Source organism: Cryptotermes secundus, unplaced genomic scaffold (assembly GCF_002891405.2).
Source record: "Cryptotermes secundus unplaced genomic scaffold, Csec_1.0 scaffold156, whole genome shotgun sequence".
In the NCBI taxonomy this organism is placed as follows: Eukaryota; Metazoa; Arthropoda; class Insecta; order Blattodea; family Kalotermitidae; genus Cryptotermes; species Cryptotermes secundus.
Genome location: NW_019727089.1, coordinates 370,375 through 387,014, shown reverse-complemented (window position 1 = coordinate 387,014; position 16,640 = coordinate 370,375). Strand labels below are relative to the sequence as shown.

The window sequence follows — 16,640 nt, the reverse complement described above, 5'->3', positions numbered from 1 at the left end:
CCCTTCACTGCTCTCACATAGCTGTGTATATTTCCAACACCAGTCTGCTTGTACCGGTTCTCATGGCCTCTTTGCTTGCGGATTTCTTATTTTTTCTTCTACCCTGAAGATGGAGGCGATACGTTCCTCCGAAACGTTGGTTAACATCACATTTACATGGTGCCACATCCCAGAAGACTGCTTTCATCTATTACTGTACTTTACTCCAGGACCATAAATTAACTGTGCTGGGGATGTTCCCATCTCACAAGTCTGTGTGTCCAAAAAGTCAAGTGAAGACATATATACGCATGAGGATAATATTATTAAAATTAACTTATGTACTTATTAAGGGCTTATTTAACAACACCATCAGCAGTATAAAACGAGAGGATGATTAGAGAATAACGAATTAGATGGAAGGAGTCATGACCTAATTTGAGGTACTATCCTAACATCTAACTGGGAGGACTAGGAAAAACCAGAAAAAGAACCTTTGGTAGGATAATCAGTGCCCTGGCTGAGACTGCAACTAGGCACCTTTCTACTAAAAGTTAGAAGCCAATTTGCTCAGTTTGACATTTTGGGAACTGGATCTTCAGAAGTCTGGACATCAATGGAGTGACACATTTATTTTTAACATGAGTGAGACATATCTAGGGAAAGTAGACTGTACAGATGCAAACTTGAATGAAGTGGTCTAATGCAGGATCTAATGGTAGATTTCACAAGGGAGTTAATACAATAACAATTATCTTTCTTGACAATTACCAGTTGCTAGATTTCCCCAGTGTCTTGTTGACAGCAGAGTTTACAGGCTGAACTAACTGCCTGATGGTCTTGCTAAGCCAGCATATCTTCCATTATGGTCTGTCTACTCCTGCTGCCTGCACTGGTGGCACTGACCTGTCTAATGGATTATAGATTTTACGTGGTTCTAGAGCCACAGAGAAACTGTCTGCAAATGACTTTATTCACTGGTTGTATTCAACTTGGTTCCGAAGCTTAATGTCACCTTCTGACAACGGCTATATACAGTATTTTGAATATATGCTAAATATACAGATCACCTGTCAAGACTCATTCCTAATGATAACACAAATGAAAGTCTTCAGATCTATGTTCAGATACATAAAGAAACATGAAAGCTACAAAAAAAAATTAAATTCTTTTAATGCTTACAAAATTGTATAATTTTTTAAAAGAAACTCCAAAAAATAAAAATTCCAGTGCTTTAATCCTAATGCAATGAAGTGTGTACTTTACATTAAATAAAGTAACCTATATTCATGTTAGTAAGTAGCTGTTAACTAAATATGTCATGTCACTTCAAAAAATTACTAAAACTTTAAAGTCCCATTAATGATAAAATATATGTTAAGAGTGGAATTAAGTATGTATTCCACTTCAGTAACACTGGCATTGACTTGTGACTGAGCCTTTGACATACTGAGTAGCACATGTTTCAGCACATTAACAGCACACACATAATGATGCATAAAATTGCATTATGGTCATATACAGTACTGGCCCATCAATGTCTCAGTAATAAAATGTTAATATTTGATAAATATCATTTAAAAAATAACAATAAATCTTCATACAATTTTCACAGAAAATGCTCAGTGTGAGTGGAAAAAAATGTTCCCTCAGTGAAAAATTAATGATGTTCATTAATATGCTTACACAATAGAAACTGCTCCAGTTTAATGAGTCATTAAAAATGTATGTAACATTATTTTTAATAATTAGTAATTTCAACATCATATTATAATTAAAAATATCACTTATGGACCATACTGTACCAGAATATCATATAGCTGATACATTGACTAATGAACATTGATATATCTTGTGCATCTCTATACAGCACCTGGAATTTGGGTCACAAATCTTTTCTTGGCAACCAATCACTAAAATTGAAAAAAGTAAGAGAAGCAAAATCATCACAACTAGCAACATGAAAGCATGTACAGTCTCATCACAGATCAGATTAAATTAAAGGTTGGGACCCCAAAGTTTCAATTAACCTTGTATGTAGCAGTAAAGTCTGGGGCCTAGGATGGATCACCATTCACAATATCTCTCTACTGCATTTTTCTTATCTGATTCACCATTTTATTAAAAAAAATAGTCCTTTAACATGAGTAAAACTAATCTAAATACCTCACTTTGAGATTAAAGGGTATGGAGGGACAGAAAAGTGAACGGAAAATATTGGAATTGAATGCACTTCATACATACACACCCGAATAATAGGTTTCTTTAGGGCCCTACCTTCTAATTATATAGAGCTGGTTTTAGGAAGCACCTTCATGATGGTAGGTGAGACAGCTCCTGCAGTCTCTCTGCTGCCCCCAGCAAGCTGCCTTTCATGGTACTCTTGAAAACATGGCACAATGCAGAGGTTGGTCTGGCACTCAGGGCAGTGGTACTTGGTTTTACGACGCAAGATACGGCCATGACCATCAATTGTGTTCCAGCAGAAATTGCAGCCCAATGCTGGGCCAGGACGTAATAGAGGACAATGTCCAGAACGCTGTGATTCAAGCCCTTCTCTGGGTGATGATGCCTGGGAATGAATACAAAAATTCTTATACACANGGGGGGGGGAATGTACCTGATGAAATATGAATACTTTGAAGAGAGTGCAACAAAGCGAACAAGCACAAAAAGTGAGAGGTCCTGGGTGGCCACCCAACTTTATCTATTCAAGGAACAACTTCTGTCCTTTCACTTCTTTTCAGAGGTCAGAAAGAAAGAAAGAAGAAAATAAAAAACTCTGGAAAACTATATTACATATTCTCAGGTTTTGGTCCTTTGAGCTGACATCATATAGACTTGCAGATCACAATTTCAACAATAACTGCCATTAAATTCTCAAAACTTAAATTACACATCTCAAACTACTGGTCCCCTTCATTAGAAACAAAGTTAGGAATGGAATGTGATTATTTATGTGGAGATTTTAAATCAACATATCTGTGGTTCAGCCAAGTGAAGCAAATAAAGGAAGATGGATTATCAAAAATGGCAACAAAATTGGGACAAAAGGGTAAGAGATCTGTGGAAAGAACAAGAATACAGTGGGTCGATTAAAACCAAATGAATGCAGCAAGGACAGAAGATTTGGCCAGGTGCCAGACTTGCAGCAATGTGAGCACAAAAAAAGAATCAAAGTTTCTGTCTCTTGTTTGGTGTTTGCAAAAAGTTACAAGATCAAGATCAATGTTGAAATTATTTGCTCTAAATGAAGTATTGCAATTTTACCTGTGGAGAGGAAGATGCTCGCCTGAGTTCATCTGTGCGAACTCGAAGTCCTCCATGACTACTACTCTTTGTTGTATCTGTCGTTGTTTGATCAGTCACAACTCGCAGCACTGGTAATTGTTCAATTACCACAGAAGGACTAACGGCACGACTTGTTGGCTCCTGGTTGGGCGGTGTCTGCATTGGGGTAGCCACCAGATGGACATGATGAAGTGCTGGGGATGGAACAAGACAAGTCTGCCCAGGGGCAGGCTGTGATAACTGGCGCTGAACTAACAGTGATGTTGGAGTAGGTGGTGTGGGGCTCTGCTGGCTAGGAAGCAGCGGGTGAGAATGCTGTTTGACAAGAAAGGTTGGTGGAGGCACAGTGAGAAGGTTGGGAGTGGTAGGATTTAGCTGAAGAGAGGGAGAACTGCAAGGTGGTGGCTCAGAGCACTGTCTCTCAATTCGAACTGGTGGTAAGCTAAGCAGACCACTGCCAGAAGTGAAGTGAGGTGATCCAGGCTCACTGTCTGGAGATGTGTGAGCAGGATCACACTCCTTCTTGATGCGGTGTTGTCGCATGAGAAGCCGCTTCCCTGGTTTGCCTGGTGGAACTCGAGCTGAAATGATATGGAACCAATATAGCACTTAAAAAACCCAACACTAACAAAAGCTACAAAGGTATAAGATATTTTCTCACTTTACTCTGCAAAAAATTATGATTACTCCTTTCTTATTAGCACAACAGTAGATGCAGAATTGTAACTCAAACACTCCACAATTAACAATAATTATCATCATGAAAACCTCCAAACTTATATGACACTAGAAATTATATATGATTGCTCTTATATAACATATTAGATGGTTATCGCAAGAAAGGTTCCTTGGGTGACTATTTTCAGTTACCTCTTTTGGTACAATTTGGTTCCACTTTTTAGGTGTTATACAAGTATAAAACTATAATTGCTGAATCATTATTTAAGTTCATATAGAACTTCATGAAATAACATAAACTCTGGTGTATTCAGAAACAAATGTTTATAATAAAATGGTCAATTATCTGAACATAATCCAGAGTCCTATTTTTACTGTTGGAGACTAGACTATGCCTGTCCTCAGGTATTGGTTTATAATATTGGTGCTGCTACTATACTCCACAAACAGACTGGGATTTGTTTTCATGGTGGTAAATATTAACATTACAATTTTCTGGGATATGGTGCGATTAGGTATGAGGGTCGGTACCAATGTTTCAGATAAACCTGCTCCTTCCATCGTCTGGGTAGAAGGAACCCTGATGATGGAGGCAGCATAGCCTGAAGCAGTGGGTACCTATCCACCAGACCATATTGCGTTACAACCCACAACTCCGTACTGTAGTACAAATGAGTTACTTAAAACAAGATTCAGTTCTTATTCCTCCATGCTGATTAGCAAGAAACATAAAAAATTATTTTATTCTACTTGTAATCAACAGAAAGAAAATCATAAAAGCAATCATAAACCACACATTGATGAATGGCAGCACCGTTTGCCTTTCGAAGCATGAAATTCATGTAAATAATATACATAAATTCAGTTCCTACCTGAATTATACTTTAGCAAAAGAAAACACATTGTGCCTCCATTACGGACATCAACAGATCAAGGCTGTTTAGGAACAAAAACTGTTTATTCTGATTATCATACCAAAACCTATAAAATACATTACACACAAAATGCACTCTCTAGCACACAATGTAAAAACTGTGCTTCAAAGGGCTAACTTAAAATGCAATTACATACTTTTCTGCATTACATTAAAATTTATTGTAGAAGGATCTTAGTTTCCAAATTATTTTATGACTGACTTTCAGAAATACCCATAACAATGATTTGAAGGTCTAGTACATCCATTCTTTGGTACTGAAATTTGCAACATCATCGTTCATTCTCCTTCCCTGGTGCCATCATCAAAGAAATCACTTCATTCAAAACATGTTTAAATGTACATCTACTGAGAGTAAATCCTTGATAAAATAATGTGAGGTAAATGTTAGTGTTCAACTTCCTTTACATGAAGACATCCACAGATTCAGTATTCATGAATGCAGGCGACCAAACCTTGATTAGAAACAATATTGTTGGGTACACAGCCTATTATCAGACAGGTTACAGATGAATACCAATAAAGAAATCTCACATTCCACTAGTGGATCCCATTAATGCAACTTAACAGTGATTACCTAATTAAAAATTTAATATTCATATGTTACAATATTATATTTAAGCATCCTGTTGCACTCTACACAATATGAAACAAAAATAATTAACTACACAACTGCTTCTGCAGTAAGGAATATAAGCAGATTGGAATGCAATGCTAAGAGCTTGAAATTTTTAGGACAGAGTTGCCTGCATACAAATTTTGAGAAATGGCTACTTTGTTAAAATATTCATACAATGCATATACATGGCCTGTTCAAAAAGTTCCAGAATTCTGAAATAGCGCACCAACTTGAAGTGTTAGCAATGTTGGGTAAGTTGTACTGCCTAGTGGCGTGCTGGGGCCTATGCTACAAGCCGGAATGTCGAGAGTTCAAGCCCCAATGAGGTCATTGGATTCTTTTCAATTGACCTAATCCTTCCAGCTGCACTATGGCCCTGGGATTGACTCAGCCTCTAACAGAAATGAGTAGAGGAATTAATTAAATAATTTTCCTGGGGAGTAAAGAGCGGCTGGTGCATAAGGCTAACAACCTTATGGCCATCTTTCAGCCTATCGTATACATAATGTGGGACCCTCAACATCTCATAACCCTATCGACCTTCACCGCCTGTTACAGGGATAGCTTTACTTTTACTAGTGGCGTGCTTCCTAATTATCATCCTTCTTGCCATGTCATCCTGCTGTGATTAGTCATCACCCTAGAGCTGTTTGTTCTCGTGCATGTAGAGTGTGTCTTGTGATATTCGAGATGGCTGATATTCATGAGCGTGAAAGTCATGTTGACGGTTCTTTTTGACATCGAGTGTGCTGTGCATCATGAATTCTTACATCAGGGGCAAACAGTGAATTGCTGGTATTATCTTAAAGTGTTGAAAAGTCTATGAGAAAATGTCAGGAGAAAAAGACCTGTTGTGGAGAAATAAGCCTCTAGTTTCACCATCAGGACAATGTGTCAGCTCATGCATCACTACTGATTTGTGACTTTTTGGTCAATGTGAACACAACTGTGCTTCCTCAACCACCCTACTCACCTGACCTGGCTCCAGCAGACTTTTTATTTCTCAAACTGAAATCATGAATCAGTAGTGATGCATGAGCTGGCACACTGTCATAATGGAGGAACCAGAGGCTTTTTCTCCAGACATTCTCTCTGAGACGTTTCAGCATTTTAAGATAATACCAGCGATTCACTGCTTGCCCCCCATGTAAGGTTTCATAATGCACAACACTTTTGATGTAAAAAAAAACCCTCAACAAGATTTTCATGCTCATGAATATCAGCCGTCTCAAATATCGCAAGACACACTCTACATGCATGTGAACAAACAGCTCTAGGGGGATGACTATTACAGCAGGATGACATGGAAAAAAGGATAACAATTAGGAAGTATGCCACTAGGCAGCATAACTTACCCGACATCACTAAGATGTCGAGTTGGTGCGCAATTTCAAAGTTCTGGAACTTTTTGAACAGACCCTGTACAACAAACACAGAGTTTTAGTTCCTTAATATGACTGGCCCACCTTGAGTTAAAACATGAACATGAATCCTGATATGGTTACAGCATAAGTGGAAGGTTAATGTGTACAAATACGGTGCCTATAAAAGATAAAGCTATCCCTGCAACAGGTCATGGAGTCCCACAGGTTTGAGACATCAAGGCCAACACATTTTCTAGATCAGCTCACACATGGTGGTGAGGCTGTCAGCCTTATGTACTGGTTGACCTTTAACCTCAGGAACATTCCTGGTACTCATTTCTGTTAGAGGCTGAGTTGACCCCAGGCCATAGTGTGGCTAGAAGAGTTAGTTAGCTCAAGATCTCATCGGGAATTGAACCCATGACCCTCCGGCTTGTAGCACAGTACCTCAACCAACTACACTACTGCATGGCCTATGTTATGATTAAATTGTAGTAATCTGATTACAACATTTTTCAAAATAATGTGAAACTTTCCTGCAGCTCAACTTCTTTTGAAAATTTTTTAATCCCTTTTTCTGAACATTTTTATTGCTATACTCAGCAAAACTAAACAGAGGGGAAACCCTGTACTTTTATGTCAAATAACTAAAAAAATTTTGTTTCATTCTGGTCCGTCACACTAACAATATCATGAAAAGTTAAAGAGTTCCATCTAGTGTGACTCGTGAAGCATGCCATAAACACATAAAGGACAACATAAAAAACCCCTCTTCTTGAGAACGACAAGGCAGCACACGTTCGGCCCCCATCAAGAGAAATAATAAGAAAGATGACACGAACCTACTTGGTTTATAAATTCCAATAAAATCTTAACCAATTACAAATATTTTAATGTATGGGAACAGCTGCTGTAGTTGTAAAAATACCCAATTGTATATTATTAATATTATACATACAATATATATATACATACATATAATATTAATAATATACAATTGGGTATTTTTACAACTACAGCAGCTGTTCCCATATTTTAACGTTCAGAACATGTATTGTAATAGTGGCTTCCAGCTGTACTGATGTAAAGGTGTCCCTCTGATGATGGTCTCTGAAGACCAAAACATGTAAAGGCATAAATAACTGAAATAAGAAAAATCTTCACCAGTCCCACTAGACTTCTCATGAACTAAAAAAACTATATGGAGCAGAGCCATTTTTGAGAAGCTACTGTTAGCTCATGTACTCAAGGAATTCTCCAGCTCTCATGATAGCCAAAGGCTCATTACCATGGCCGAAGAATCCATGACTGGTCCTTATCCAAGCCTGAAGAACCCAGTCCATATCCTCACCCTTGTGCCCATTTTCTTTAAGAACAATTTCAATAATATCCACCCAACTATGCCTGGGTCTTCAAGTTTGCCTCTTACATGCAAGTTATCTAACTAAAATTCTATACATATTTTTCATCTCTCTGCATGCTACATGTCCTGCCCATATCATTTCGCTCAATATGATCATTCCAATAATATTTTGTGATGGGTGCAAATTACTAAGCTCATTATATAATTCCATGCGGCTTCCCCTCACTTCCTCCCTTAGGTCTCCCCAGCACCCTACTTTTGAACACCATATATGTCCGTCCCTTAAAGCACGAGACCAGGTTTTATACCCATGTAAAATTACACTTCTGTATATTTCAATATTTACATTTTAGACAGCAGATGGGAAGATAAAAGGTTCTAAACTGAATGGCTGAAGCATTTCTAATTTAATCTGCTCTTAATCTCTTTGTGAATGCAATATTGATTTGTTACTGTCATTCCCAAATATTTGAACTTTTCCACACATTCAAAGGATTTATTAGCTATCTTTTTTTCTTTATGATTCTGTACTGCACTCTAGTGATGAGGCATCAACATACATTAAACTGCCTCTACATTTACGTCTAAACTAACATCTTTGCCAAGTGTCTTTGAGTTTCCATGCTTTTCTTTAACATATTCATACTTCTAACCAATAAATTAAAATCATGACTATAAACCAGAAGCTCTGTGTCCTATTCAATTACAATCCTTCCTAACTGCACACTCTGTAGGAAGTACAAAAATAAAAAAAAAGGAGTCACACGGGAAACCCATTAAGATTTACTTTTCTACTGAAAACTCCGGCAAATCTTGTGTTGTTATTGTCTTACTTATATAACGTTAATTTTGAACTTGATAATAAAATTAAATTTAGCTTACATGGTAATGTACAGATCATATAATCTAGTTCTAGTTACACAATTTTCTTTTATTATTTTTAATTATAGATAGGATACAAATCATTATCACAATCATCTCAATCAGCACTTTTTGAGGAGGTATGTATCAGTATGCATACAAAGAAATAAATGATGTGCGCTGGCAAATTTGTCAAAAGTTTCATGTTTTGGCCTTGGGGCTCGAACTGAGCATAAGAGTGCTAGCAAACATGTTTGTAGAAGAAAATGAATTGTTGTTGCTGTCATAATCATCATCATATTTTATTTTTTGGAAGAACAAGTACAGATTTTCTCTACATGAAATCCACCAGGCAAAAACCTCAAAATTCTGAATTGCCACATTTGTAATTGTTGACTTATAAACAATCTTTCATACAGAATTTGTTTAGATTTTTATGCCTCCATACCAAATTTCAGAAGCATAACTCCAATGGTTCATTAGTTATTATCATGATACCAAAAGCTAAATACAGACTCCATGCAGCTGCCATTTTATTTTACATTATACAAAAAAGAAATGACCTTACTGAAAGCTGCAGAGATTTTGATGACCAGTTACTTTACATCATTTCAGGACCCTACATAATGTGTCAATTCCATCTCACAAATTTATGCACCCAGCATGTTGTTAGCGCTGATTACAAGAAATTGAAAATGCAGGATATTCAGACAACTTCTGATGGCATAATACTTGTAAAAAAATTTCACCAAAATTAGATGAATGGTTCTAACATTGTAAGGGGCATAAATAGATAACATAGTTGATCTCTCAACACTTTCTTTCCTCATGAAAGGAAAGTATTCACACACACAAAAGCATTACAATTAGTTTCATCCCTCATGTTTGCCTAACCAGATTTATTAAAGCTCAGAAAATAACAAGTAACACACATGACAGTACTGCTATCATGCGTGAGACACAATCTCATTTGTTTGCAATGGTTCAAAACTAATGATGTCACATCAGAGTCACTGTGTATTCTTGGTTTCTCTTGTGTGAGAACTCCATACATACATACTCCACTGTACATACAGTGTGTCCAGGTTCTGTTAGGACTGTGATTATTAAAAATACAAGATGTGAATTATTTTCAAAATTTCACGCTTTTTATTCAAAATAGTCTCCTTCTGAATCAATACACAGCTGGAATTGATTGAAAAGTTTTTGAAAACAGTCACTGTACTCCTTTTGTGGAATTGCATTTAAAACTGTAGTACATTCCCTTTGGATGTCCTGGATGGTGTCGTAACGGTCCCCTTTCTTCACCAATTAAACTTTTGGGAACAACCAGAAATCTGCTGGAGCCAAATCTGGCGAATACAGAGGATGATCAAGGACTGTGATCCCTTTTCTGGTCAAAAAAGTGCATGATCTTCGATTTGTGGGGTGGGGCATTTTTGTGGAGGAGTGACTAGGAACCTTACTCTCGACATTCAGGTCGAATTTGAAGAATTCTTGCCCACAAACGATTGAGGACCCTGAGATCATAATCAGAATTCACTGTTTGACTTGGCAGAAATTCCTTGTGAATGATTCCTTTGGAACTGAAGTAAATGTTTAGCAGTGTCTTTACTCTACTCTTTTGCGTGCATACTTTCTTTGGTTTCGGCTTCTTTGGGCTCAACTACGCTGCACTCTGCCACTTTGTGAGAGGCTCATATTGAAAACACCATGTCTCATCACCAGTAACAATCAATTTTGTAAATTCTGTATCACTTTGGGCTGACTGTAACATGTCTTTGCAGTGTTCCACTTTGGCATGTTTTTCATCGCCAGACAGCGTGTGCGGGACAAACTGCACAGACCTTCCCCTTGTCTAAATCCTCGATCAAAATTTTATGCACAGTACTTTTTGGTATTCCCAAAAGCTCCTCGATGAGTCTTGCAGAAACACATCTGTCTGATGACAGGATTTCGGTCACTTTTTTCACATTTACTCCAGTGTGACTTGTTCTCGGTTTTGATGCACGTGGAGTGTCTTTAATGTCTTCCCTGCCATCACAAAATACAGCATACCATCGAAAAATGTTCGAGTGACTCAAACAATCACTACCGTACACACTTTCCATCATTTTGTATGCTTTTCCGGCTGTTTTGCCTACCTTAAAACAAAATTTGATGTTGGCTCTTTGTTCAACCACCATTTTCAGACGAGAGTCAGACAGTACTGTTACAGTCAAGGTCAGAACACATGATGTAGCGATGCTTGTGCTTTGAAATTATAGGCAGCCACAGCTGAAACTTCAAGAATTTTAACTTCACAACTCGCCAACAGATGGTATTGCAGGGGAAGAAAAAAAAGGGGGGGGGGGAGTCCTAACGGGTCCTGGACACACCATGTATGTTTTGTATTTATATGACATATTCCACATCCTACAGTCATTTTGACTAACTCTGGATCCATGGAATGCAATGTAATGTAATGTAATATATCACCTCAATTGATTCTTGGCCTTAAATTACAATTGTCTGGACAGACCAAAGGCAACAATTAAATCTTCAGACATCAGCCTGGTACTCATGAAAAAATTCTCACATTTTAACAGCTGCCCAATACAGGAGAGGCCTTCCTCTGCTTGATGCAAACATGGATAACAGACAACAGAGGATGTCTACTCAGCAGTATCTGGTATTGCTCAACTCTAGCCCTTTGTCAAATACCTTTATCCTAATACATGCATGTACACTGTATGAGAGAAACATCTTCCTGCTGATGTGATTAATACTTTACTTTCTCAAAATTTGTTCTAACATCCTTTCCAAGTGGGATAAAACAAGACCTGATAACTTTTTAAATAAAGAAGACACAACACACTTCAAATTCTGATATGTGTCCAAGAATATGCTAAAATTCTGTTATACAGTAAAACCTGCCTTAAAGGTACCCTTTATTAAACGGACATATTTTCGGGTCCCTTGACTTTGGGGCTGAAAAAGATGTTAAATAACCTGGATTAAACGGAAACTGTCTAACACGTACAACGGAAATCAAAATAAGCCTTTATACGGAAAATTTCCAGTCTTCTGGAATGCATCGCTTAGAATAATTTTAGGCATCCTATACATTCTACAGAATTTTGTTTTCCCTAACTCTTTAAAATAAGCTTCTAACGGTACTGCACTACCTGCACTGAGATTCAGCAGAATTGTTTTCCCCTTCTGGAAATTGAATTCAGGAAGGACTCTAGGCCTACAGTTTTACTTTAGTCTAGCAGTTGTCATCATGGCTACAAAGACAAGAGTTGTGCTTGATTGTAACACAAGATTAAAAGAGATTCATGCGAGTGAGCGAGATAAATTGTCTCTTAAGCAGATAAGGAAGATGTTTAACGTTGGTGAAACTCAAGTGTATGAGATTCTAAAGAAGAAAATGGAAATTCTGAAGCGGTGGGAAACTTGTGCCAATGGAAAAATAAAAAGAGAACTTAAGAAAACTGCAAACAAAGACGTTAATGAAATAGTGTGGGAGTGGTTTGTCAGTGTGAGGGTGAAAAATCACCAGTTGTCGGGTCCTATGGTACAGGAATATGCTAAAAAAGTCGCTGAAAAACTGGGGAAGACTGAATTCAACGCATCTAATGGATGGCTGCAGAGTTTTCGCAAAAGACATCGGATAGTTTTTAACGAACTTTGTGGTGAATCAAGTGATGTAAATAGTGAGACCATTGAGGAATGGGAAGCTAAACTGCCATCCATAATCGAGGGATATGAACCTGAAAACATAGCGAACGGTGATGAGATTGGACTGTTCTTCTGCGCGATTCCGAATAAATAGCTATGTCTGAAAGGTGAAAAATGTTTGGGAGGAAAACTGTGCAGAGAAAGATTGACTGTTCTTCTATGTGGTTTTATGTAAGGGTGAAATGGAGAAAACCTTAGTGATTGGCAAGGCAGCAAAGCCACGATGCTTCTGAAACATGGACATATGGAAATTTCCGTTGAGCGGAGATCCAACAAAAAGGCATGGATGACGTCACAGATCATGGAGGAAAGGTTAACGGCCTTCAATGGTAGAATGAAAATGCAAAACCGGCATGTTTTGTTGTTCTTGGATAAAGCAACATGCCACCCCCATATCGAACTTTCCAACGCGCGACTTGCTTGGTTCCCTCCAAACACCACTAGTGTTTCTCAACCAGTGGATCAGGGCATCATTCGGAATGTTAAGGTCCACTATCGTAAATTATTAATGCAATCTTTGCTCGTCAATATAGATTCTACATCATCCGCCTCTGAACTTGCAAGAACTGTCTGGGTTCTAGATGCAGTTATTTTGACAAGTCAAGCAGTAAAGAAGTTGTTAACAGAAACTGTGACAAAGTGGTTCGAAAAAGCAGGATTTTCTATGGTAGAAGTTACTCCTAGTGTAGAAAATGAGAATGACCAGAAGGAATGAATGAAGCTGCTTTCAGTAACTGTAATGCTGAGGACTACATCAACATAGACAAAGATGTGCAAACAGAACCAGACACAATGGATATCGAAGTATTAGTTGAGAATTTTTGAGAAAATGGAAAAAAGGAAGAGAGGAGGAAGAGGAAGAAGAGGAAAATGACACTGTGATAGAAGAAGAAAAGTGTACAGTGAAGACTTATCAGGATGCTGCCAACAGTTTAAAGGTCCTGGAGGAGTTTGCCATGCAACGGAATGCTTACAATAATTTCTCAATCTAAAGTGTTTGGGGAAAGTCAGGCAGCCAAGAGAGTAAACTGCATGCAAAAAACTCTGCCGGAGTTCCGGTAAAATTATAAAAAGTGAGTACTGCAATTTTTTCCTGTTCAGTGTAATGTCTGCATGTGTTCAATGATTATAGTGTGAATAAATTCATGAGCATGTAGTTTTGTTTTGTCTCAAATATGTTTATGTCCTGGTTTAGTTATTATAGTATACCTTGATTAAACGGAAACCTGGCTTCAGCGGAAATTTTTTCTGGTCCCTCGAGATTCCATTTAAGACAGGTTTTACTGTAATTACTCTTTTAATTCCTGTTCATATTAGTCACCCTGTCTTACAGACCCACACTCTCACTCACTCTCATTCTCTTGTTTGTGGTCTCTTGCAGTGCCCACTAACCAGCTCAAGTTCAGCTCACTTATCTATACAGATAACTGAAGTGGTGAGTTCTGTTCACTAAAAACAAAAGTATTTAGTTCCTCTTTATTTACAACTGTGATTTTCAGTACTATTGTTCTGTTACAATAATTATACAGGCATGACATATTCCTTTCACATGGTCAAGCCATGTCATAATGTAATGACTAAGTATTATAAAAATTGTTTCAAAATATAGCGATGACCTTTCTAGCTATACAGCAACAAAAAATGGATTTAACACTACCTATAATATTTCAAGTGCTTTTCACCGCATGGAGAGCACTTCTTGAAAATTATGTGATACCAGTAAACAACAAAAAACCCAATTTATAAGAGTACAGAAGAAACTCACACAAGCATAAGCTTTACAATTAACAAGTTTCCAGTTTAATGTTCTTTGCATAAATGTAAAATACCAAACAATTGGTCACTTTTAAATGCACTCTAGTCTCCATGAATATCTTCATGTTTTACAAATTACAAAACCTGACATATGGTATTTAATTATAAAGTTCACTCATACTGATACGTCTTGTATCTGCAATAGTTATCAGCATAATGACTGGACCTAGAGCTCACTGGGTAGCCCATGCTTAAATAATATCTATATAACGTCATATGGCTCACTCCATACTTCCTGCCTGCTGCTAGAAAGCTACATTTACCACTGCGCACATCTTCAATGGCCTGTAAAAAGTTTTGGGTTGTTCCTTTTCGCAACGTAAACATTTGCGTTTTACGTTGGGACAGAGACGTGAGAACTGAACGACTGCCCGTCTGCCGGAATGATGGCGCATAGTCTGTCAACGAAAATAAGCACCCAGTAAGAGAACTTAGGATGAAGTTAGTTATAATAATACCTCACAGAAGCAAAACATTATTTTTGAATTTGAGTTCTTCACGCAGTACTATATATAATGAAATTTATTCATCTACAATATAATTAGACTTAGAGAATATCACTATAAAATATAATATTCCTTTCCTTTACATTATGTGCACATCTAGCAATATAGTACCTTTACTCTATTTCCTTGGTACCTTGAAAAACACCTATTTTGACTTGTACAAAATGCAGTTCTCAAAACTTTTCATTTATTGACTAATGGAACCATGCACTATCATCTGAAGCAAACCATAAACAATCAAGTCACCCACCACAATAGTAACAGTCATACAGTGCAGAGACTGGACTATGGCTTATGAAAAATTTATCAAGCCATACTTGCAAATGGTCCTGAGCTCATTCTCTGAAACTTCCTTGTTGCACAAAAGTTTTTCTCCATTAGTGTGTTTATAATCTTTACATGTGATGAACTGGTTGGCACAGAATGGTCCACGTAATCTTAAACTGACAATGCAGGGGGGAGGGAGGTGAAAACCCTCAGGTGGTGATCTCAAATTGGTTATTTCAAAACCAGACTTTTTGAGGATATAACAATTCCTAAAACTTCAATCACAATACTTCACACATAACTCCTCAAATACTAGAAATAGCCTATTCCCTTCAACCAAATAAATTATACTTGTATATTAGTCTGAACACAGGGTACAATAACAGACCAGATGGTTTGAAACACTTTCTTCAACAATGGTGTTTAATTAGAAGCACACACCACAGTTCTATATTGTACACCACTGGGCCAGAGGGCAGAGTAGGCCCTATACTAAAGAGATTCTACATATGAGTGTTGAACTTTAATAGTGGCAACACTGCTGTAGAGACGCCATGCAATGGAACCAAACAATGTTGCTTATACCACACATTAGTTACATACCTACCTTACTTCAGGGCAAATGGACTCTCCCTTCCCACATCATGCGCATGCGCAGTGACGAGAAGAACAGAGCCTCGTGTTAGCTGGCGGTCTAATGTAGTGTTGTCATGATGTTTTCAAAACAGGAACAATGGAGTTGGATAAAGAAGGAATGTGCCAGAGGCCATACAGCATGACAGTGTCATCAAGGTCTTCAAGAGGTTTGCGGGGAATCTGCACTGCCTTACAGAACAGTGGCATGGTGAGTAAAAGCCTTTAATGAGGGACGCCAAAACGTGGCAGACATGCGTCGGCCAGGTCGCCCTAGTGTCAGTGAAGAAGAAGTGTGCTCTTTCCGTGTTACTGGAGAGTGATCGACACCATATGATTCGTGAGCTGGCAATAGAGACAGGATTGGCGCATACAACTGCGCTTCACATTCTGAAGGAACACCTGGGCATGAGAAAAACTGCATCACGATGGGTTCCGCATGATTTGGCGGAAATGCAGATATGGCTACGATACGATGCTGCTTGTAACCACATGAGCGCAAAGGAGACGCTTTCTAACGCCGTATCATAATGCTGGATGAGACAAGGGCCAAACTGTACGAGCCACAAATGAAATGCCAATCGAACGAATGGCATCATTACAGGTC

The 16,640-nt window shown here is 37.9% G+C and overlaps 1 protein-coding gene across 4 annotated transcripts in view; it reads right to left on the bottom strand.

Annotated features, from left to right (window-relative positions):
• Positions 1-148: 148 nt before the first annotated feature.
• LOC111864299 (protein bric-a-brac 1) overlaps positions 149-16,640 on the bottom strand; it is a 79,409-nt gene continuing 62,917 nt past the window's right edge. For all 4 annotated transcript variants that reach the window (XM_033751382.1, XM_033751381.1, XM_023851441.2 and 1 more), the window contains 2 exons: positions 3,250-3,851; positions 149-2,551 (listed from right to left, as the gene is read on the bottom strand). In XM_033751382.1, the coding sequence (XP_033607273.1) occupies positions 2,264-2,551; positions 3,250-3,851 (890 nt within the window). In that variant the 3' untranslated portion in view covers positions 149-2,263. The remainder of the gene's footprint in view (positions 2,552-3,249; positions 3,852-16,640) is intronic.